The 25,212-nt window shown below is 38.3% G+C and overlaps 1 protein-coding gene across 1 annotated transcript in view; it reads left to right on the top strand.

Moving 5' to 3' along the window:
* LOC143280479 (dynein axonemal intermediate chain 4-like) overlaps positions 1-24,673 on the top strand; it is a 51,867-nt gene extending 27,194 nt beyond the window's left edge. The window contains exons 16-23 of the mRNA XM_076585133.1: positions 7,572-7,726; positions 10,761-10,887; positions 11,654-11,741; positions 13,140-13,268; positions 14,207-14,304; positions 17,281-17,356; positions 21,969-22,052; positions 23,146-24,673. Of these exons, the coding sequence (XP_076441248.1) occupies positions 7,572-7,726; positions 10,761-10,887; positions 11,654-11,741; positions 13,140-13,268; positions 14,207-14,304; positions 17,281-17,356; positions 21,969-22,052; positions 23,146-23,265 (877 nt within the window). The 3' untranslated portion in view covers positions 23,266-24,673. The remainder of the gene's footprint in view (positions 1-7,571; positions 7,727-10,760; positions 10,888-11,653; positions 11,742-13,139; positions 13,269-14,206; positions 14,305-17,280; positions 17,357-21,968; positions 22,053-23,145) is intronic.
* The last annotated feature ends 539 nt before the right edge of the window (positions 24,674-25,212 follow it).

Here is a 25,212-nt window from a genome sequence, read left to right as displayed (position 1 = left end):
ATCAGTGACTGGATTGTAGAACGGCAAAGATTGGTGCTGTAGTGAAGAGAGGATATGGCATCAGTGACTGGATTGTAGAACGGCAAAGATTGGTGCTGCAGTGAAGAGAGGATATGGCATCAGTGACTGGATTGTAGAACGGCAAAGATCGGTGCTGTAGTGAAGAGAGGATATGGCATCAGTGACTGGATTGTAGAACGGCAAAGATTGGTGCTGTAGTGAAGAGAGGATATGGCATCAGTGACTGGATTGTACAATGGCAAAGATCGGTGCTGTAGTGAAGAGAGTATATGGCATCAGTGACTGAATTGTAGAACGGCAAAGATCAGTGCTGTAGTGAAGAGAGGATATGGCATCAGTGACTGGATTGTAGAACGGCAAAGATTGGTGCTGTATTGAAGAGAGGATATGGCATCAGTGACTGGATTGTAGAACGGCAAAGATTGTTGCTGCAGTGAAGAGAGGATATGGCATCAGTGACTAGATGTGTACAATGGCGAAGGTTGGTGTTGTAACGAAGAGAGGATTTAATATTGATTGGATGTGTATAGCTGATACTCTTCTCTTTTTTTGCCATGCATACCTGTTGTGTGTGTGGTTTGATGTGGAAGGAAATGATGAACCAAGCTCTAAAGTATGACAGAATTGAAAAAAACAAAAAAACTTTACTTTTTTTTTGTTGTTGTTGCTTTCTTACCTACATATTTAAAAAAAACCAACAAACCCAAACATGTGAGAAAAGATTTCAACTATTACTCAGCTCATGTGCTTTTTGACTCACTTGTGTAAAAAAGTGAGTCTATGTTTTAACCCGGTGTTCAGTTGTCTGTGTGTGTGTGTGTGTGTGTGTGTGTCCGTGTGTCCGTGTGTCTGTGGTAAACTTTAACATTGACATTTTCTCTGCAAATACTTTGTCAGTTGACACCAAATTTGGCATAAAAATAGGAAAAATTCAGTTCTTTCCAATCATCTTGTTTAAAACAATATTGCACCTCTGCAATGGGCACAAAAAAATAATAAAAAGAAGCCTAATTATATGCAAACTGCATTTACTGTTATATTTATATTTTTTGTATTCTCTAAACTTGGCACTTTGACCTCTTATTCTGACACAACAACAAGAGGAGTCATTATTATCATTTTTTGTTCAAACAGGAACTTCTTTTGCTAAACATGGAATTTTTATTTATTTTGCAAACGTTTTGGTGCAGATAGTAAAAAAGGGAAATTACTCTGTAATTAATGCTAGGGGACTTAATTTATCACAAGTGAGCCTTGAAGGCCTTGCCTCTCTTGTTTTTTTATCCAGTCCTCAGGGCAAAGAGAAAATGAAAATGAATGAGAGAGAGAGAGATGAGACACACTGGTTGATCATTCTTTTTTTTTTTTTTTTTTTTTTTTGTTTGTTTATTTGTTCAGTGTATGATTTGATCAGCATCTGAAATACCATAGTTCTGTGAAAGCCCACGCTTCATGTTGCATGCATTCCAGCAGACCAAACCCTGTTGTATCTCTCTGTGCCTTGTTGTGTGTAGGAACTACAGGTCCAGAGGGGCTCCGGCAGGGGATAACTCGATAAACGACATGTAATCATGGATTGTGTAGCGTGCGGTTGGGATGCCGTTGTTTGGGAAGCCCTCCAAACTGCGTCCCTCGGAGGCATTTGTTCATGTTGAGAGAGAAAAAAGCCTGGCATAGTTTTTGTTCATATATAAGATTGTTCCAAATTGAACAGGAAAATTGTTTTGGGGTTTGTTTGTTTTTTGGTTTTGCTTATGATTGTTCCAAATTGAACTTTTTATTTATTTATTTTTTTTTTTGCTTTCTGCATTTTGAAGTATGAATTAAAGGTGAAAAAATAAAAGGTAAATAAGACAACAAAACGAATAGTAATCATCAAACTAACTTCAAATTAGATGTTTATAAAAGAAACTAAACCTACAGCATATTTTTTCAGACCTTTGAAAAAAAGAACAACATATACTTTTATATATTGAAAATGAGTGAGATTTATGGTTGCTTTTATTTGGATAGTGTGAGGCGTGTCAGACATCCGTGCACAAATGCCCATGCAGGGACTGGATTGGGGGCTTTGGGTGTATTGGACATTTTGCATGCTTTTCATAACCCTCTTCATATTGCAGACATGATTTGATCCACTGTGTATTAGATGTGGTTAAAATCATCGATGAGTGTTTACTGAGTTTGAACTACTTTTTTTTTTCTCTGTGGTTTAATTACTTTCATTTTCCCCCCAACCTGTAAGTTAAATATTGAGTGACTTGTGACAGAGTAATCATCAATTGATTGTGGTCACTCTGTGGAAGGAAGGAAGGAAGGAAGGAAGGAGTGAAGTGTTTGCAAGAGTAAAAGAAACAAATCTAAGTTTGAGGTTTTTCCACACTCTGAATTTATCTGTTGTTGTTTTTTTCTTCTTCTTCTTCTTTTTTTTTTTTTAAATATTTTTTTTACAGAAAGATAAGATAATAATAACTTTTTTATTTTTTATTTTTTTAATAATCTCAAATACGATAAATCTGGCTGGATGTAGTATCACAACATAGTTTGTTTTGTTTTTGAAGTGCTTTTTGTTTGTTATGTTTTGTCCGTGCAAAGAAGATTCTTTTGATTTGAAATTGTAGACTTCACAAGCAAAGTAGATGCACATTTATGTTATGAGCTGACAATCAATGTTCACATGAATAAGTATCATGAATAAATTTGAGCATATAAACTAACAACCAAGTAATAATAATATGATATAATAATATAATAGTAAAATAAACACGTGCATAAAAGTATTCAAATGGCATCAAATACACAGAAAAAGTAACTGACAGAAAATATATTGTATGGGGTAATTGTTTTATCAAATCATACAGTGCAATATTACACAGACCACAATCAAACACACCTTTTAAAAAGATACCATTTAAAATAATAGAACTCAGTGATTCCCACTTCGCTTCAAAGCAGCTTGAGTGTAACACTGCTACAGAACATTGGTTTTTCACAGCATTAGCTTAACACACACATCCAAGTTATAGAAAATGAGAAAAAGTATAAACATGTAAACGTACATTTCCAACATATAAACACTTGTCTTTTTCAGTTAATATTCCTTTATGTGATAAATAGTTTGTTCACAAATATCTCTTTTGAAACATTACTGTTCTTATTCTCCAACTTCTGATGAATCCCCATTCACCTTTTTGTTCAGAAATTTAGAAGATTCCTTGTCTAACAATTATGTATGATTTCTCCATTTTATATCTGCAACATAAATCATTTTTAAGACACTGATTGTTGCTTTTATTTTGTTCTTTCAACATTTTTGTAGATAAAGAACATTCTCATTAGTAGTATTAGATGAAATATTTTGTCCATTTTCATTTTTTTTCCAATATCAAACAGTACTTTCTGTCTATAGACTGTCCTGTTGATCACAATTCATCTTTAGCACTTTTTTTCTTCTTCTTATTTTGTCCAAAAGGAGCAGAGGGAGGGCAGTGCCATGCCCATAAGTAATGATTGATGGAATCATTTTCCTTCTCACAGAAGTTATATCTGTCATTATTTGTAACCTGCATTTTTGGTCAAAAAGATTTTTTTGTGTTTATCAAAAGTAAGAAATTTGTTGACCTTTCTTCTGTGTTAGTAGTTATGGTTGTTTTTTGTTTTTTTTAATGACTGAAGAACTTTCCATGCTCATCCAGTTTATGTACTTTAAATATTCAGAAAACCTCAGTATTCAGTATATTCCTCCTCTGTGGAAGTTCTGTATTCTCCCTTAATTCTGTCTCATTTATTTACCCATGTCACCATTGGCAGGAGTTTTTCTGTATCATATGGATTTCCATATTGTCATAATGGCACATCTAAAGATAGTTTTTCTCTCTATATTTTACTTTTTTAGGTACTGGTTCCCCTGCTGCAAACATTCCAGAATTACAAACATCAGTCATCCATGTGCTACAGCTTATGTTTTCTGGCATTTTGGAGCCAGATCCAAGGCAAACCAATTGATAACAATAGCTGGTACTCTGCCCAGTGGAGATACAATTTTTGAACCAAAAATTCAGAATAAGTTCCATATTTCTAAACACTCATCCATTAAAATGTATGTGCATCATATTTGACAAAGGGATTTCATTCTGTATGGAGGCAAACACGCAAACTTCATGTGAGGTTGTTTTCTTTTGTTTTTTTGGTTTTTTGTCGGCCACACATTGCTGGCTTTTGTGTCATTCAGTCTGAGTCCTGTTAACCATTGAAAAAAACTGGTTGTCTGTTTGAGGGTTGTGGGTTAGGTGAAAGTGAATGCTGGATGGACGTGGTGGTGATTATGGTTGTGGGATGACTATGGGAAAAGTGGTGTTTTTGTTGTTGTTTTTTTTCCTCTTCTTTGGTTTAATAAATAATATGATTATATTATATGAGTTTGGTGTTTGAAGACAAACAAACCAACAAGAAGTGTAGCAAAGCACCAAGAAATGTAGCAGTGTTTGAAACAGACAAAGCAAAAATGAGCAGTGTAACAGTTTGGAGAGGCATCCAACAAATGAGGTTTCTAATATGTTTGTTTATGTGACGTATGTACAAAAAATATTTCACTTGAAATGTTTCTCTTTTCTATACCCAGTCATTAACCATCGTGGCCTGTCAGTGGAAATGTTGATAACCACAAAGCAGTGGTTTTAAATGATAAAAGAGGCTTCCACATCTTTTTTTTTTTTCCACTTTTATTTTGAATTGGATCAATTTTTCTTGAAATATTTTCTTTGTAAACTTTCAAACCATGTATAAAAGTTGCAATTTTGCAGAATTGTTTGCAAGTTAAATAAGAAGGATTCCACCAAACACAGCAACATTAAAAAACGTAGTAACTGACAATGTGGGCTCTTTGAAAATAAGTATGAAAAATGATGTCAAGTCCACAAGGTCAGTTACAAGATTGAAATACAGGTAGTAATATTTCAGACGTTTTGTTTGGGAGATTCCCCCCAAAACTGTATTTTGAATTGCCATTAAGAAAAAAAAATCCAAGTGGTTTTCTCACTGGAAGCTTGCAGTTTGAATGCATTCAGCTTATCTTAAAGAGCTTTTAAATATTGTGGGTTTGAGTTTTAAGATGTCTACAGTTGCTTATAATATATGATTAAATGGTAATTTTCTTATGTCAAATGATAATCTGCTGGTATGCTGCTTTTTGCTCCTTTGTTGTGACCTCAGCTGTTTTGGAACACGTTTAACAAGTCTGAAAACATATTTACGCATGCCTGTGTGTTCACACGCAAACTTTTTTTCACTTGGGCACGCATTCTTATTTGCTTACCCACACCTTTTTAATCACACGGTGCATGAGCACATGCATGCACTCACAGTCACACAGAGACAATTAAGTTGAAGACCATTTTGTTAGTCCAGTTTTTTTTTATGATGCCCACAGAAAAGAGATTCTCATTAGGAAATTTGATTGTATGATGTTAGCAACATGGAAGAGACATGTGTAAAAATGGATTGTTTATTTGCTTTTTACCCATAGTTGGCAGGTGGTATGCATGGAATTCACTACACATTCATGCCAATAGGACCATAAAGACATCTCAGTACTAACTGGAATAAAACAAATAATGATACTTCATAGAAACTAATCACAGTGTATATGCATGTCTAAGTATTCTTTTAACAAAAAGTAGTCACTGTGTCATGAAATGAGACTTTTAAATTAATGAACATTTAAGCAGTGTGTGTGTGTGCATGTGTGTGTGTGTGCGCACGCGCTTGCATGTGTGTTTATATGTGTTCTTAAGTAAATTATTTATATGTGCTAAGTGATATTAGAATGTGTGTGTGTGTGTGTGTGTGTGTGTGTGTGTGTGTGTGTGTGTGTGTGTGTGCTCTCCTTAGTTTGATATTTTATCCACACTGAGTAATATTAGAATGTCTGTGTTTGTGAATGTGTGGTGTGCAGTGTGTGTGCTCGAGTGCATCTGCATGTGTTTGAGTGTGTGTGTGTACACACATGTGTGTGCAAATGCATATGAATGCATGACTGCCATCCTTGTTGTTTATCATTGAACTTCTTTAGCTTCCTCTGTTCTATATATTATAAATGAGTAATGTGTGCATTATGAGTTACATGTATGGCAGAGTAAAAAAACCAACTTCATATTAAATTTGTTAGAAGCAGACATAGTCTTCATTAAAAGCAATAAGAAAAATAAATAAAATAAAAAAATAAAAAAACACAGTCCGGCTTAGAGTAAAGCAAACATGGACAAACTCATCACTTTTTCAACAAAACAAAAAGAATGTTTATCGCTGAATTAAAAATTAAAAAAAAGAAAACAGCAACAAAACAACAAACAGCTCCCCCCCCCCCCCCCTCCCTACCCCCCCCCCCCCCCCCCCCATAAAAAAATCAGCAACAAAAAACACAAGCATACAACCAACCAAAACACACATTTCACCACTTTTATTTCTCCTCATAAACAAAAGCTTATTTACTGAAGTGAAAACATATAAATGAAATTATCAACTAGTTCATCATGTAAAACAAAAACCAAAAAAAAAAAAAAAAAAAAAAAAAAAAGGAGCAAAAACAACAACAAAAACTTCACCAAATCCATAATTTCTTGAAAATGACAACAACAAAAAAAACAACAATAATGCTAAGCATGGAGACAGTGCCCAATCTTGTGCACAGACAAATCAAAACACTGACATACCAGTCATTCATGTGCTGGCATAGCTCTGATTCAGAAGGAATGGGGGAAAAAAAAGAAAAATTAAACAGCAAGAATGCCCCCGCCCCCACCCCCTCTCCCTACCCCTCCCCCCCCCCCCCCCAAAAAAAAACCAAACCCCAGTTCAGTTACTTAAGGAGGCGTCACAGTGTTCAGACAAATCCTTATAAGATAAGCAGATGTTTGGCTGGCAGTGTATCCCAACATGCTTAGTCAGGCCTCAAGAAAAAAAAAACATAAAAAGGATACATAAACAAATAAATAGATGTCTTCAAATCAATGAATAAATCAATCAAAATAAACCAGTAACTAAATCTAAAAAAAAAAAAAAAAAATGAATTAAACTGAAAATAAATAAGCAAATGAAAAAACACACACACAAAAAAACAACAACAACACTTAAATAACAACAGTGTCAGCATGAAAAAACCCAGCCACAACACACCATTAAAATGAAGTTGAAACACACACACACACGCACACACACAAACACACACCAAAAGTGACTCGCATTCCTTCACATGTTACAACACACACAACAAAAGTCTTACATTTACCTTACTTGGAAGAAAGGCCACTCTCCCCTTCCGCCCCCCCGCCACGACCCCTAGCGCCCATCCATAAATAAAAAGAATTGAGGGAGACTGAGACAGATGTGGTTTATTCATTTTTGGCCTCGGCACCCCATGAAAGGGGAATGTGAACAGATAAAAAGAGGGAGAGAGAGAAGAGAAACAACAAGAACAACAACAAACAAACAAAAACGGCTGGCCCGACTGGCATGTGTGTGTGTGTGTGTGTGTGTGTGTGTGGTGTCTCCAGAGAGACTCACGGCAAGCACCTGGGCCCCGTGTGGCAGATCCAGTGGATCGAGAAGGAGCGGGGGTCAGGGGAGGAGAGGGCAGAGGTGCTCATCTCCATCTCCACCGATGGCCGTGTCACCCAGTGGTCCATCCGCAAGGGCTTCGAGAGCTATGGTGGGGTGACGCTTGTTTTGGTTTCGTTTGTTTTTGTTTGGTGGGTTGCCTGTTTGGTTTGGTTTGGTTTGTTGTGTTTTGCTTTCGTTTTATTGTCTTTAGTCGTATGTTATTTTATTTCATTTTATCGTATTCCATTCTGCAAGGGTTTTGAGAGCTGCTTCTTTTATTGTCTTTAGTCTTTTGTTATTTTATTTCATTTTATCATATTCCATTCTGCAAGGGTTTTGAGAGCTGTTTCTTTTGACTTGGTTTGTTTTGCTTTTGTTTTGTTTTTGTTGTGTTTTGTTTTGTTTTTGTTGTGTTTTGTTTTATTTTGGTTTCGTTTTATTTTGTTTAGTCTTATGTTAATTCATTTTATTTCATTTTATTCCATTTTGCAAGAGCTATGGTGGGTAGCTTTCTTTTTTTTTAATTTGATTTTTGTTTGTTTTGTTGTGTTGTCTCTTGGTTTTGTTTTTATTTTGTCTAGTTTTATCTTATTTTATTTCATTTTATTCTTTTCTGTTCTGCGAGTGGCTTTAAGAGCTATGGTGGGTTGCCATTTGTTTTGGTTTAGTTTGTTGTTTTTGGGTTTCATTTTATTTTATTTTGTTGTATGTCATTTTATTTCATTAAGATGGACGTAATAGCTGAGTGGTTAAAGCGTTGGACTTTCAATCTGAGGGTCCCGGGTTTGAATTTCATTAACGGCGCCTGGTGGGTAAAGGGTGGAGATTTTTCTGATCTCCCAGGTCGACATATGTGCAGACCTGATAGTGCCTGAACCTCCTTCGTCTGTATACGCAAGCAGAAGATCAAATATGTACGTTAAAGATACTGTAATCCATGTCAGATTTCGTTGGGTTATGGAAACAAGAACATATCCAGTATGCACACCCCTGAAAACGGAGTATGACTGCCTACATGGCGGGGTAAAAATGGTCGTGCACCTAAAAGCCCACTCATGTACATACAAGTGAACATGGAAGGTGCAGCCCATAAACGAAGAAGATTTTATTTCATTCTGTCCTATGGTGGGTTGGTGTTTGTTTTGTGTTTGTTTTGATATGTTTTGGTTTCGTTTTATTTTATTTTATATCTTACGTTAATTTATTTCATTTTATTCTGTTCTATTCTGCAAGTGGTTTTGAGGGCTATGGTGGGTTGGTGTTTGTTTTGTTTTTTTTGTTTTGTGTTTGTTTTTGTTGTGTTTTGGTTTCGTTTTATTTCATTTAGTCTGATGTTAATTTATTTCATTTTATTCTATTCCATTCTGCAAGGGCTTGGAGAGCTATGGTGGGTTGCTGTTTGTTTTGGTTTGGTTTGTTGTCTTTTGGTTTCATTTTATTTTATTTTGTCTTATTCTGTTTCATTTTATTTTATTCTATTCATAAAGTGAGAGCTGTACCGTCAAAGGCTTCTCCATTGCAGTGGGAAGTCATTTGCAGCTTAGTCTTTTGTGAAGGACTATGGCTCTCAAGCTAGGAGGCATGGTTGCAGTGGCTGTCAGTGCTGCAGCCTTGGGGGCTAGTTGACCTTTTGGGAACCACCCTAGTGCTGGCTGCCCTAAAACCCTCTTGGCTGAGAGAGTGGGGATGTAACTTGGGCAAGCCACTCTCCACTATAATCAAATTCTAACCCAGATGGTTGGGACAGCATTTGCCTCCTCTGCTATTCTGATGGTCATAGTTGGACACGACTGACTAACATACAAAAAACTAGCTAAATAAATAAATAAATAAATAAATTCTATTCTGCAAGGGCTTTGAGAGCTATGGTAGGTCACAGTTCATTTGATTTGATTTGAATTTTCTTTTCTTTTCTTAAACTTATGGGTATTTTATTCAGCAAGGGCTTTGAGAGCTACTGTTGGTTGCGGTTTATTTTATCTTATATTGTTTTAGAATTAAATTAAATTTTGGTTGATTCTATGAAGGCTTCTAGAGATACAATGGGTTGTGGTTTATTTTACTTTATTTTATTTCGTTTTGTTTTATTTCATTCTTCAAGGGTTTTGAAAGCTATGGTCTGTCATGGTTTGTTTTGTTTTATTTTATCATGTTATATTCTATTTTATTTCATTTTATTCTGCAAGGGCTTTGAGGGCTAGGATGGGTCAACATTTATTTTATTTTATTATATCCATCTGCTAGGATTTAGACAGAGTTTTGGCTTGTCTCATTTTTCTTTTGTGTGTGTGTGTGTGTGTGTATGTGGAGTTTAACGACCTATCGGCAAGAAGCCCTTAAGGTCAAGTTTTTCATAGCGGATGTCTTTCAGAGAGTCTAATTTTTTTTTTTTTTTTTCCCCGAGGCTGGTCCTCCCAGCCTCCCTTTTTTTTCCCGAGGCGATGATCCACAAGGGGGGTGGCGCCCTGTTTGGATTGTTGTAGTGGGGGAGTCCTGGCTGGCAGTTTGAGGGGTGTCCTGGCTGATTCCTGGCTCCTCTTTGGGGTGGTGGTATCTTCAGGGTTGTTCCTGGTTATGTTTAGGTTGGAAGTGTCCTGTTCTATGTTCCCATGGCGCAGGGGTTAAAACCATGAGGCTATGCCGGAGGACAGGAGCGAGTCAGTCAGGGTTTTCACAGGCCCAAGCCCCAAGGTGGGGTGGGGATGGAGAAATTCATCGACACTGAGGTCGTTTCTTTTCTTTTCTTCCTTTTTATTTCATTTTTTGCTGGGGTGTTGGAGGGGGGAGGTAGGGTGTGGTGGGATAGGTTGGATAGGGGACATTTTATTGTATATGTTTTTTTTCAGATTTGTATTTTGTTTTATTGTTATTGTTAGTAGTTGTAGTTGTAGTGATATGCATTTTGTTTACTTATTCATCTACTTGCACAGTTTTCACTTTAAAGTCTAATAAAAACAAAACCCAAAACAACCAACACCTACAAAAACAGCAACAAAACACTTCAGTAATAATACGCTCATCGTTTTTTTAAGGCTATTCCAACTTCTCTTTAATCAACATGATTTTGCTTTCTGTCCTATCCACCGTTTACATCTCTACTACACTTGTGTTTGCTGTTGAAAACCAAACGGTTGTTTTGCCAGACATCATGCGGCTGAAGAAGCTGCCGACGCGCATGGCAGGGAAGGCCAGGGAAAAGAAAGGGGAGGCCTTCATTTCCCGCCACGCCGGCGGCCTCTGTTTCGACTTCCACTCCAGAGACCTGAATGTGTGAGTGTCTGTCTGTCAGCCAGCAAGTGAGTTAGGATTAGGATTAGGATTGTTCTTCTTCTTCTTCTTCTATTATTATTATTATTATCATTATAGCAATGCAGTGGCAGACTCATGTGTTGGACTTCTGAACTAGAGTTCGCCAGTGATCAGGGTTTGATGCCCCATGTTATTATTAATATTGATTGTAATGTTATTATTTTCATTAGTATTATTATCATTTTTTAAAATTTTTTTATTGTCATTGTTATTGTCATTATTATTTTTGTTATTGTTGTTGATACTTTCATCATTATCAATTCTTCTTCTTCTTCTTCCTATTGTTGTTATTGTTCTTCTTCTTCCTCTTCTTCTTCTTATACCATCATCATCATTGTTACCATTGTTATTTTATTATTAGCATTATTATTGTTGTTGTTGTCATTATTGTTATCAATATTATCATCATTATCAATTTCATTTTGTTATTATTATTATCATCATCACTGTTATTATTATTATCATCATTGTTATTATTATCATCATCATTATCATTATCATCATCATCATCATCATCATCATCATCATCACCATCATCATCATCATCATCATCATCATCACCACCATCACCATCATCATCATCATCATCATCATCACCACCACCACCACCACCATCATCATCATCATCATCATCATCATCATCACCATCATCATCATCATCATCATCATCATCATCCCCATCATCATCATCATCATCACCATCATGTCATGACTGCTGTGTGGACAGGTACCTGGCAGGCACGGAGGAAGGTTACATCCACAAGTGTTCCTGCTCCTACAATGAGCAGTACCTGGAGACCTACTCTGGACACACAGTGAGTGACGTGTGCATCACTGTCTCAGCTGCCTGTTGCATGCTTGATTTTATGTTGTTGGATTTTGGTGTGTGTGTGTGTGTGTTGTTATTTTTTGTCATTGTCTTTATTGCTTCACCATCATCTGCACCATTTCAGTGGCGTTGCTTTATTCCTGCATGTAAGACGAATCTACAGATCTTGAGTCGGACCCATCAGTAATTAGTATGCTTGTGTATCGAAATGGACTGAAATGATGGCGTCCTTCACATATGTATCTTTGATCCCGAAGACATCACCAACAGCAGCACTCCCACTATGTGCTCATTCTGAGTCCCCCACACCTGGGTTTGTCTGCTGCAATCTCAGTGCTGATAGTCCACTTGAACTAATAATGTTTAAGCCGCCAGGAGGCCGTACACCAGAGGAGACCCTGCGCTGCTGCCGAGTCACTTCAGTGGTACTCAGTAGTGTGTGTTCTGATTCAGCATATGCAGAGTTAGTTCACTATGTTGCTGTATTGTGCTGTGTGTGTTGTATGTGCTGTCTGTATTGTGCGGTATGTGTTTGTTGTATTGTGTTTGTGCTGTGTTGTGCTGTTCATGCTGTGTTGTGCCGTATTGCGCTGTGTTTGCTGTACATGCTGTGTGCTTTTCATGCTGTGTGTGTTGTATGTGTTGTGTGTGCTGTATTCTGGTATGTGTGCGGTATGTGCTCTCTGCATTGCGCTGTATGTGCTTGTTGTATTGTGTTTGTGCTGTGTTGTGCTGTATATGCTGTGTTGTGCTGTGTTTGCTGTATTGTGCTGTGTGTGCTGTACATGCTGTGTTGTGCTGTATTGTGCTGTGTGCGCTGTACATGCTGTGTTGTGCTGTGTTTACTGTACATGCTGTGTGTGCTGTGTGTGTTGTATTGTGCTTTGTGTGCTGTACATGCTGTATGTGCTGTGTTTGCTGTACATGCTGTGTGTGCTGTGTTTGCTGTACATGCTGTATGTGTTGTATTGTGCTGTGTGTGCTGTACATGCTGTGTGTGCTGTATTTTGATGTGTGCTTTGCAGTCTGTGTGTGCTGTATGTGCTGTGTGTGCTGTATGTGCTGTGTGTATTGTGCCGTATGTGCTTGTTGTATTTTGTACGTGCTGTATGTGCAGTATTGTGCTGTGTGTACTGTAGGTGCTTGCTGTATTGTACTGTGTGTGCTGTGTTGTGCTGTGTGTACTGTATGTGCTTGCTGTATCGTGCTGTGTTGTGCTGTATCATACTGTGTGTGCTGTGTTGTGCTGTGTTGTGCTGTGTGTACTGTATGTGCTTGCTGTATCGTGCTGTGTTGTGCCATATATGCTGCATCTGTGTTTGCTGTATTGTGCTGTGTGTGCTGTGTTTCGCTGTGTATCGTACATGCTGTGTTGTGCACACAGGCCCCAGTGTACCACATCCAGTGGTCCCCCTTTGTGCCGGACATCTTCCTGAGCTGCAGCGCTGACTGGACCATCCGTCTCTGGCACCAAGACCGCACCACACCCATCCTCACCTTCCACTCCTCCACTGTATGTGTGTGTGGGGTTTTGGGGGGTTGGGAGGGTGTGTGGGGGGGTTGGAGGGGGCGGAAGGGGTGGTGGTGGTGAGGGGGCGTGTGTGTGTGTGGGGGGGGGGGAGGGGGGGGGGCAAATGTATGTTTGGAAGGGGTTGGGGGGTAGATAATGTGTGTGTGGCTGGTGGGTGGGTGGGTTTATGTGTGTGTGCAATGAGTGTGTGTGCGTGTGTGTGTGTGCAATGAGTGTGTGTGCGTGTGTGTGTGTTTGTGTGTGTGTAATATGAGTGTGTATATGTGTGTGTGTGTGTGTGTTATGAGTGCGTGTGTGTGTATATAATATGAGCGTGTGTGTGTGTGTGTGTGTGTGTGTGTGTGTGTGTGTGTGTGTGTAATGAGTGTGTCAGTGTGTGCTATAGGAGTGTCTGTGTGCTGTAATAGGAGACATGTAGTGTGTAGAATAGAACTGTTGTAATGATGATGATGTTTAAGAGAAAATTTAACCTCCTGTTCAAAGGGGAAAACCCAACAAAAATATGGTTACTATGTATAGCAGTATATACATGAGAAATACGCTTACTTCAGCCCAGTTTCAATAAAATCTGAAAACATACTTTTTCAGTCAAGCCTTTGTATAAACATTTTCTGTTCTGGGTTGGTTTTTTTTGGTTTTAAAAAAAAAAATTCTTTTCATCCCTGCCACTGTATTACATAGATGTGGACTCTGTGTGTATGTACATGTGTTGTGTGCATGTGGGGAGGTGGGGTGTGTGTGTTTGTGTGTGTGTGTGTGTGTGTGTGTGTGTGTGCGTGTGTGTGTGTGCGCTGTGCAACAAGTTTCTTCTGAAAGAATTGTGCCCCTATGAATGCCGTGTATTGTTATCATTACTATGATGATGATGATGATGATGATGATGATACAAAACACTACACTGAGAGAGCGGAACCTTTCAGAAAACTGTCCACAATGTGTGCTGGTCTCCGAGGTCCTCCACAGTGTTTGCCTGCGTGAACGAAGGAGCTGTGGAGGTGTGGGATCTGGCGCAGAGCACGTGAGTGACCAACATTTCATTTTTGTATTTTGCATGAAGTATGTTAACATTTTTGTGTGCCCCCACGGGGTTTCTTGTCTTGCCTTTCTCCTTCTTCTCCTTCTGTTCCTTCTCTTTCTTCTCCTTCTCCTTCTTCTTCTCCTTCTGTTCCTTCTCTTTCTTCTCCTTCTCCTTCAATTCCTTCTCTTTCTTCTCCTTCTCATTCTTCTTCTCCTTCTTGCTCGTCTTCTTCTTCTTCTTCTTATCATTCTCTTTCTCTTTCTTCTCCTTCTCCTTCATGTTCTCCTTCTTATTGTTGTTCTTCTTCTTGGTAGTTGTCTTCATCTTCTTTTACCTCCGTGGCCGCTGCCACTGCTGCTGCTGCTGCTGATACTACTGCTGCAGCTACTTTGATCTTCTTCATCATCTTTTCCTTCTCCTTCTGCATCTTCATCTTTTTCTTTCTGTCGTCTTCTCCTGCTTCTACTACTGCTGCTGCTACAATATCTACAACTACTACTACTTTTACTACTTCTACTGTTTCTCCTCCTCCTCCTCCTCCTCCTTCTTCTCATTCCCCTCCTCTCCTTCACCTTCTCATTCCCCTCTTCTCCTCCTCCTTCTTATTCCCCTCCCCTCCTCCTCCTTCTCCTCCTTCTTCTCATTCCCCTCCTCTCCTTCTCCTTCTCATTCCCCTCCTCTCCTCCTCCTTCTCCTTCTTCTCATTCACCTCCTCTCCTTCTCATTCCCCTCCTCTCTTCCTCCTTCTCATTCTTCTCATTCCCCACCTCTCCTTCTTATTCCCCTCCCCCCTCCTCCTCCTTCTTCTCATTCCCCTCCCCTCCTCCTCCTTCTTCTCATTCCCCTCCCCTCCTCCTCCTTCTCCTCCTTCTCATTCCCCTCCTCTCCTTCTCCTTCTTCTCATTCCCCTCCTCCTCCTTCTCATTCCCCTCATTCCCCTCCTCCTCCTTCTCATTCCCCTCCTCTCCTCCTTCTCATTCCCCTCATTCCTCTCCTCCTCCTTCTCATTCCCCCTCCTTCTCATTCATCTCCTCCTCCTCCTCCCTCCTCTGCTCCTTCTCATCTTTGTTGTTTTGCTTCTTGCCCTTTGCTTCTGGGCTGTCAAGGAACACTGCCTGTCCCTCACTGATCCACTGATTTCCAAGAGATCATTTGTTCTTTAGTTTAACATTGTTTCACTGTGAGTTATATAACATATATTTCTTAGAGAGCGCCTCTGTGCGTGTTTGCGTGTGTGTGTGTGTGTGTGTGTGTGTGTGTGTGCTTGTGTGTGTGTGTGTGTGTGTGTGTGTGTGTGTGTGTGTGTGTCCACTTTTAACCAACCATTCAGAGTGCCAAAAGTGTTAAGGGATAAAGGCATTCCGGGCATGCATTCTTGGGTAGGCTGTCAAACTGACCAGTGTGTTGGGTTTTATGCGCAGGTCAGGCATCTGCCTTTTAAAACAAATTTTGCTTTTTAATGCAGTTGTGGTGTTAACCCTTTCACCGCCAGTCAATTTAGAGTGCAAAATTCACTTGTGCTATGAACACAGAAAATATGGCGTCTGCGAATAGCTGGGGATTACCCCTGTGATGTGTGGAAAATATGGCCTATCCTACCACTGAACATTAAGAGCAGTAGGCTCATGGATGACTGTCCCATGATCTGGTCACCTTTCTGTGACATGTGTCCTCTACCTAGCTTGTGCATAAATGCGAGTTTGGCAGTGAAAGGGTTAATGGATCAGTCCACACACTTTGACACCTCCTTGAAACTGAAAACTGTGTGTGTTCATGTTTCCAGACAGTTGCATTAAGGTTTAACATTGACTGCCGTCACAGGTGATAGGGCTGACCACGATAATGTGCACCTTATGAAATTTCTCTAAGTTGAGAAAGTAAAATCATCTGATCTCATCCTTCCTATAAAAGTGGAAAGGGGGAGGATTTAACTAACACTGCTCTCATAGTACCAGAACAATATGATGTTATAAGATGGGCAGGAAAACTGGCTATTTTTATGTAGGGTATCTGGGGAAGGGATCTATCTAACACTGTACTTACACTACCAGAATGACCGGATGTGTGTAAGATGGGCAGCAAAACTGGCGTTTTTTTAATTATTTTTTGGGGGGTGTCTACTGGTCTGCACTTGTCAAAACATCTAAATGAATGTCACACCCCCTTTAGCATTCTTTCATACCTGTAAATGATATGACTTTCAGTTATCTGATTCTTTTTTTACATCCCGAAAAGTATCAACGCTTTTGTAAGTTATTTGGTGCTTATCTGATTCCTTTTTTTTTTTTTTTTACATCTTGAAAAGTATCAGCACTATCTGGTGCACTTACAGACCTTTTTTTTTTTTCCTGACTGTTGTGTTTTCATGGACACAATCAGATTTTGAGCATTGTGATGTGGAACACAAAATAGGAGTACATTCCACATGGCCCACAGAACTATAAATACTGAAGTAAGAATTTCAGTGTTTTCATGTGTACTAACTCAGCATGTCCATAATTGGTTTTGTATGTTTATTTTTCAAACGTTGTACTTTGTACCCCCTCCTTTCCCTTCCCCTCCAAACGTTTACAAATGGGTCATGTGTCAGGGGAAAGGAAGGGAGGAAACTGATCGTCCAGAGTGATTTAAGGAGTAGCTTCCCTTATACAGTAAACATTTGTGCAGGTGTAAATATGCATGTGTGTGTTTGTGTAGGTGGGAGGGAGGGTGGAGTCATTCAGTATCAACCTTTCTTTTTCTTCTTTTTGATAATTTTTTAATTTTTTAATTTTTTTTTTTATTGTTGTTGTTATAGCTGTTGCTGCTGCAACTACAGCTATTGCTTTCATCATTGTTATGAAAATGATGATAATAATGATGATGATGATTATAATTGCTGTTGTTGCTGCAGCTGTTGCTGCGACTGCTGCAGATTCACATGTAATTGCTGGGAAGTGACTTTACAGTGAAACCTGTGTTAACCGTGTTTGACAGTCTGGATGCAGTGATCACCATCACTCCCACATCTGGTGCCAGCCTGACCTCCGTCTCCTTTGGCAAGAACACAGAGGTGGGTCACACCTGTGTGTAATGTGTACACACCTCTAACCTTGCCTCGTACTGTCTGTGTTCCCGTGGAAGTGTACAGTTATTGAAAAAAAATCAACAAAATTGGTGGATAAAGTAAACAGGCTCTGTGTGTGTGTGTGTGTGTGTGTGTGTGTGTGTGTGTGTGTGCACACGTGTTTACATGTATGCTTGTGTGTTCATATGTGTGTGTGTGTGTGTGTGTGTGTGTGTGTGTGTGTGTGTGTGCTTTCAGTTTGTGAGTTCAAATTCAGCACACCATGGCCTCATAAATTCTGGTCCGATCCAAAGTATAGGAACATAGCAACGTACATGTTTGGTAGCAGGCTTTCTGTACGTGAATAAAGCATCATGTTCATATGGCTGCAACAATTTTCTTTCTTGTTTGTAGTTGCAGATTTGATTTATCTAACAACTGTCACAAGAATCCTGGCACGGCAGTTTATTTCCTTTTACTTTGTTTGGTCACAAGTACTGTAGAAATCATGACAAATGGCAAGATAAACATGGGCCTCACAAACATGTTCATGCTCTAAATGTGCATCCACAATGAGAACTGTATTTCAGGCTATGCTGGTAAGACACGAAAAATAAAAGTTTGGTGTTCATTGTGCTTTTTATGACTTCTTACCTTCATACTAGCCATGTTGAACAGATGGTAGTGCTGTTGTCATTTGAAGGCATGCATAACTTATACTTGGAATGGTTTGTCATTCTCTTTGTTCTGTTGTTATTTTTGTTTACATGGCAAGTCTGTGTTCTCCCTTGCATGCATTCACATTTCTTATTAACAGTTGGGAGTTGTTGGTGTTGTCTTTTTTTCTTTTTGTTTTCTTTTTTTTAGCTGATTCTTTTGGAATAGTGTATTTCACTGTTCTGATCAAGTTGTGTCATTGAAGCAGTTTCTGTTGATAGGGAAAAAATAGTCAAGTTCTATTGAAAATTGACATGTTCTGATGTTGACTTGGGTATGCTTGTTTGCATTATTAGTCAGTTACTAAGGAAAGACTTGTTATGTATATTTGCTTGTTCGCTAGAATTGTCTTTTAAAGTTTGTTTTTGACATCATGTGTTGTTTGTATGATGTGTGTGTAAAAGATGTATGTGTGTGTTGTTTCAATGCCAGATCAAGTTATTGCCTTCTCTTGCCCTGCCTTGCCTTACTCACATGCTTTACACTTCTTAGGATAAAGAAATAAAGAAATAGTTGATATACGCATATGCTTTACACTTCTTGGGATAAAGAAATAAAGAAATAGTTGATATATGCACATGCTTTACACTTCTTGGGATAAAGAAGTAAAGAAATAGTTGAAAAACACTTATGTTGTACACTTCTTGGGCTGGGTATGTCAGGATTATCCAAGTCAGTGCCGTGAAGATGGGCACAGTTGCCACGTGGTTACAGCATTAGATTTTCAGTCTGAGAGAGTCCTGAGTTTGATCCCAGTGTCAGCGCCTAGTGGTTTCAGGGTGGAGAATTTTCTGACATCCCAGGTCAGCATGTTTACCAAGTTGTGAGCGTCTTTACCCTCTTCATGTCCAAAGACACACAAACAGGAGATCAAATACACATGCTAAAGACCCTGTAATCCATTTGGGTTTTTTTTCAGTGGGTTAGGGAAACATGAACACAGAGCAAAGAGAAGCATAAGAAAACAAGAGAGGCAAGGCCTTCAAGACTCACTTGTGACTGAGAGTAAAACCCACAAGCTTTTTATGTATTGAGTATAATTTCAAAATGTAATGTTTAAGATGAGAAAGATCAGTTTAAAGCAAATTAAGTCCCCTAGCATTAATTACAGAGTAATTTCCCTTTTTTACTATCTGCACCAAAACGTTTGTAAAATAAATAAAACTTCCATGCTTAGCAAAAGAAGTTCCTGTTTGAACAAAAAATGATAATAATGACTGCTCTTGTTGTTGGGTCAGAATATCAGATCAAAGTGCTAAGTTTAGAGAATACAAAAAATATAAATATAACAGTAAATTCAGTTTGCATATAATTAGGCTTCATTTTTTATTTTTTTGTGCCCATTGCAGAGGTGCAATATTGTTTTAAACAAGATGACTGGAAAGAACTGAATTTTTCCTATTTTTATGCCAAATTTGGTGTCAACTGACAAAGTATTTACAGAGAAAATGTCAATGTTAAAGTTTACCACGGACACTCAGACACACAGACACACACACACACACACACACACACACACACAGACAACCGAACACCAGGTTAAAACATAGACTCACTTTGTTTACACAAGTGAGTCAAAAAGAAAGGGGAAAATGGAGAGAGAGAAGAGAAGAGAGATCAGACTGGAAAGAGTGTGTGGACATGATGTTGGTATTTGTATTTGCACACTTTGTGAAAGTGTGTGGACATGATGTTGGTATGTGCATTTGCACACTTTGTGTAAGTGTGTGCGTTTGGGTTCTCTGAGCTTGGCCCTCTTTTTTTTTCTTTTTTTTTTTTTGTTCATGTTTTACTTTAGTCCTTCATCTTCTCTATACCTTTCATTTTGTTTTAATGTATTCTCTCATTTTGGTTTAATTATTTTCATTAAATTTTTTACTTGCTTGTGTAAACAAAGTGAGTCTATGTTACAACCAGGTGTTCAGTTGTCTGTGTCTGTGTGTCCATGGTAAACTTGAACATTGCCATTTTCTCTGGAAATACTTTGTCTACCGATACCAAATTTGGCTTAAACATAGTAGGAAAAAAATCTTCACAGTCATACCAATAATAGGTTGAACGTCTCCCGAATTTGGCTGTATTTTCGAATTATTAATGGTTTATTTCGTTGATGCTTGATCTGGATTCTGAAAACACTGTAACCCTTTTGGGCAGCTGCCCAAATGCAGGCTTTTGTGTTAAGAAAACCCCATGACCTCGTTTTTCTCATTCGCAATTAAAAGCAAAGAAATACAAATTCTGGACAGAACACATACAGTGACAATAGAATAATTACATTATTGATGTTTTTACTGCATATGCATATTCTAAAGTGGACACTGAATTAACTAGAATGAACCTAAAAGAAAATTTGAATAAACTGTTTGACGGACAAAACATGTTGTAACACCTGACGTGATGGCAACGTCTCCTGTACCACCAAATTAAAAGAATTTCTTCAATAATTATCAACTGGTTTGCTGCATATGAATGTTTTAAAGTGGATACTGAAGTACCTAGAATGAGCAGAAAAGAGAAATTGAATGGACGGTGACGTAGTTTCTCAAGGTGAGTGTAAAGAGCTTGTCAAACATGGACCTCTGCAGATCTATTTAGAATGGACACATATTGCAGGTGCTTGAAGCGATGGGAATGTGTCCTTTACCTCAGACTTCTTAAATGCCCAAGATATACCAAAATAACATGATTTTAATAACGTTATCAATTCAATTACCGTTGTCAATTTATTCCACTGAAATAACATGCTCAAATGATAATTTTTGAATGTCATTATCTGACAAGTGCAATAGCCAAGTGGTTAAAGCGTTGGACTGTCAATCTGAGGGTCCCGGGTTCGAATCACAGTGATGGCGCCTGGTGGGTAAAATCTCCCAGGTCAACATATGTGCAGACCTGCTAGTGCCTGAACCCCCTTCATGTGTATACGCAAGCAGAAGATGAAATACTCACGTTAAAGATCCTGTAATCCATGTCAGCGTTCGGTGGGTTATGGAAACAAGAACACACCCAGCATGCACACCCCTGAAAACGGAGTATAGCTGCCTACATGGCGGGGTAAAAACGGTCATACACGTAAAAGCCCACTCGTGTGCATACGAGTGAACGCAGAAGAAGAACGTCATTATCAGCGCAGTAGGTAAAACCATTCATTCTCGATTCAAACATCTTTGGTTCAAATCTCTGTGGAACTCTTTTTTTTTTCTATTTTCTTTTTTAAAGCAAAGTTTTATGTAGTTATGATAACAAATAGAGAACACATTTCAACAAACCAATTCTTATAATTTCATTATTATTATTATCTATTTTTTTCCTTTAAGTGTATGTTACAAGTGAGTCTTGAAGGCCTTGCCTTTGTTGTATGTCAATGTTTTCCACAAACCTAGGGTAGGCTCTCAAGGCCTGACTAGCATGACGGCTTTGTATAATAATAATAATAATAATAATGGCATTTATATACCGCTGAATCTTGTGCAGAGACAAATCAAAGCGCTTTCGCACCAGTCATTCTCACGCATGCATAACTCTAAAACTGTAGAAACTAAAGCCAAGGAAGGGCAGGGAAGGGAGGCTATTTTGGGAAGAGGTGGGTTTTAAGGCCACACTTGAAAGAGCTGAGAGTGGAGACTCGACGAAGCAAAAGAGGAAGTTCATTCCAATCGCAAGGTCCAGAGACAGAGAAAGAACGCCGGTCAACGGTCGAGTGTTTGAATCTGGGTATGCGTAAACAGAGTGGATCCGAAGCCGATCGTAGTGAGCGAGATGGAGTAATGAAGGTCTGTATGAAGGTCAGGCAGCTCCTCCTCATTTTTTTTCTCTCTCTTTTTCTTTTCCTTCAGAATACAGCATATGTGCTTGCTTTGACACCTTGGAAGTGTTAGTGAAAGTGTTGTGGATGTTTCAGTGTCTGTTGGTGGGTGACAGCGAGGGCCAGGTGACGGTGTATGAACTTCGCTGCATGCCCACCCCCCCTCCCCGCGATGATCAGGTCAGAACACCTCCTTTTCTTCTATCCTTTCCTTTTTTTTTTTTTTTGTTTGTTTCTTTTTTCTCTGTATTTCTTTCTTTATTCAGGGTGGGGTTTTGTTTTTTGTTTTTGTTTTTTTAAGCAGTTGTATGTTGCACGCTTGGATCAGTCTACATGCTCTAACATCTTGAAAGTGAAACTGAAACTTATATTTTCTTTTTGATTTTTTTACTTTCTTTGAGTCTTTCCATTTTTTTGTTCCTGTTTTCCCTTTTTTTTCATTTGTTATATTGCTTTTTTTGGGGGGGTCTTACTGTGTGTCTTGTGTGTGTGTGGTTTTTTTTTGTTTTTTTGTTTTTTTAATGATTATGGGTTTCTTTTTTTTTATGTGTGGTTATTTCTTTCTTTCCTTTCTTTTTCTTTCATGTATAATTTCTTTCTCTCTTTCTTGTCTTTCAATTAATTTGTTCTTCTTTTTTTTCGCATTCTTTTTATATTTGTTTTGTTTGTTAAAATAAAAGAGATGGTATTTAGTCTGTAGCATATGAGAAAAATGATATGTTTGTTTCTAATTTATTGTTTAAATCAATTGCACATTGGCTGGGTGTGCTTCATGTTCAATGAATTACTGATAACAAAAAAAAAAAAGCAAAAAAAACCCAAAAAACACCAAACACTCCCTGTTCTAATTAATTATCTGCATAATATCATTATTAGTGTCTGTTTACTACAAATATTGATGTATGTCTGTCATAATGTGAAGGTTGATTTTAGATATTTGGCAAAAAAAGCAACAACAAAAAAGCCTACACACTTATGATATATGATCATAAGTCACTGGAGCAGTACTGCTCAATAATGATCTACTTACTATCATTATCAGTGTATGTCTGTATGTCTGTCATAATGTGAAATTTGAATGAAAACACACACACCCACACCCACACCCACACACACTCCCACATAATAACAGTACTATGAAACACAACAGCAAGACCACCACATCCACCTCATCCCTGTTTATCTAAAACTAAATGATAGAAAGGAGATAATTAAAAAAAAAATAAATAAAAATAACAGTCAGAATAACAATACCACGATAACAATCCACCAGGCGGACGCGCTTAACGGGGTCATCAAGGCATCACTCGCCAGTCAGCTGCCCAGCGTCGGCGGCGACAAGTCTGCAGTGCCCCCTGGTGAGGAGTCTGAGGAACTGGCCACGGAGCAGTAATTACACGTGTGTACAATCATTGCACCCACTCTCATGGAGACCAGGGAATCCATGAAGATGTATTTCACACCTGTATACTGCATGTCCACAGGAGTGTTACGACTGCTGCGAAGAATGGATGTGAAATGGCATTGTCAGTTTCAGTGAGGTTCTCTTTTTTTTTTTTTCTTCCGTGCAACCAAATGGGAACTTTTGCTTGATTATGTATCATATGTATCATTATCATCATCATCATCATCACTGGCATCAGCATTATCACTTACCATGAGCCTAGAACAAAAAGCATGGTCTGTGAAAATGTACGACGGAAGAAAAAAAGCGGATCATGAAATGCAGTTTATGTAGATGTTATGCGTAATAATGCATCAGACATTGGTAGTTTGTGCCATTGGTGATGCTTGTTTGTAATTTAGATGTGGATAAAGTTGGGGTGTGGGTGGTTTGTTTTTCAGTCCTCGATTTCATTTGAACAAGAAGAAGAAGAGAAAAAAAAGAGAGCGGAAAATAGTGCTGCAGATCAGGACTGATTCGTATATTGAACTAATGTCTTTTTTTGTTTTTTTTTTGTTTTTAAAAACTCGAAACAGTCTTCATAATTCATCAATTAAAACAGTTGTTGGCATTTTAATGTAGCATTCAGGTAACAGGTCTGGTTGTAAAATGGATTTGTGATGTCAGTAGATTTGTCCTGATGATTTTTTTGTTTAGTTGTTTGAATAGTTCATAAGTAGTTGTTGGTTCTTTACCAAGAGATTTAAGGGATTACAACACCCCACCCCCCCCCCTTTTTTTCTTCTAAAGATCATGCTGATTACTTACTGCATTGATATTGATCACTGCTGACAGATTTGTGTTATTGATGCTGTTCATTATCTTTCCATTACTAATATCGCTGGGCGGGAAGGGCAGAGGTCATCTGACCCACTGATAATTATAGGTGACTATGAACAGGGATTACTGATTTTGAAAAAAATGATTTTGACAGTTCTTTTTCCTTGAAGGAAAAGGGATGCAGCTAAGATGGGATCTGAACATATTTTTTGGTAAATCAAGTGCTTTTTTTTTTATGTATGGCCATTTCTTTTTCTGTAAAAAAAAACATTGTGATAAAGTGCAGCATTTTATATGAAATTGGAAAGCTGAGTGAATGTGATAAGTTGTGAAGATCAGGACCTTGTTTAAGTACCCAGTCCAAAAGTGCATTCCGTCCTTCACACAAGCTGTGATTATAATGTTCTTGAGGATGTTTGTACATACATGTGCATACTTTATGTTTGTTACATTCTTTTTTCTCAGTTGTGACTTTTATATTTCTGTATTGTGACTTTTATATTTCTGTATTTTATCTCTTTTTTTTTTTGCAGTCTGTTTTGTAAATGCTTCTCCTTTTTTTTCACAAGACAGCATAAAGAATTTGCAAAGTATGCATTCTTTGTCTTCATCTGTATGAATTTCATACTTGTGTGCATGCATAAATGTGTGTTGTGTGTGTGTGTGTTTGTGTGTGTGTGTGTGTGTGCATGCACGCAAGCGCGCGCGTGTGTGTGTTTGTGTGTGTGTGTGTGTGTGTGTATGTGGACATACACCTGTGTGTGTGTGTGTGTGTGTGTGTGTGTGAACGTGTGGACATACACCTTTGTGTGTGTGTGTGTGTGTGTGTGTGGTGCAGGCATGTGTGGTGCAAGGTGGTATCAAAGAGTGCAGACTGATTAAACTATGCAACACTACACCTAATTAATTAAAAACAAAAATGAGCAGATGTCTGACCTGTGCCTGAACCCAATGTACCTTGAGAGCCAGCCCTGGTTATATAAGTTCAAGACATTAACATAAATAAGATAAAATAGATAAATAAACAAAATGAAGAGATGAATACATTAGAATATGATAAAAATGGAAAGTACTTTCAAGGCAAATGATTTAGATCAAACAATGAAAATGGACAAT

This window comes from Babylonia areolata, chromosome 3 (assembly GCF_041734735.1).
Source record: "Babylonia areolata isolate BAREFJ2019XMU chromosome 3, ASM4173473v1, whole genome shotgun sequence".
In the NCBI taxonomy this organism is placed as follows: Eukaryota; Metazoa; Mollusca; class Gastropoda; order Neogastropoda; family Buccinidae; genus Babylonia; species Babylonia areolata.
This window is presented reverse-complemented; position numbering and strand designations above follow the sequence as displayed.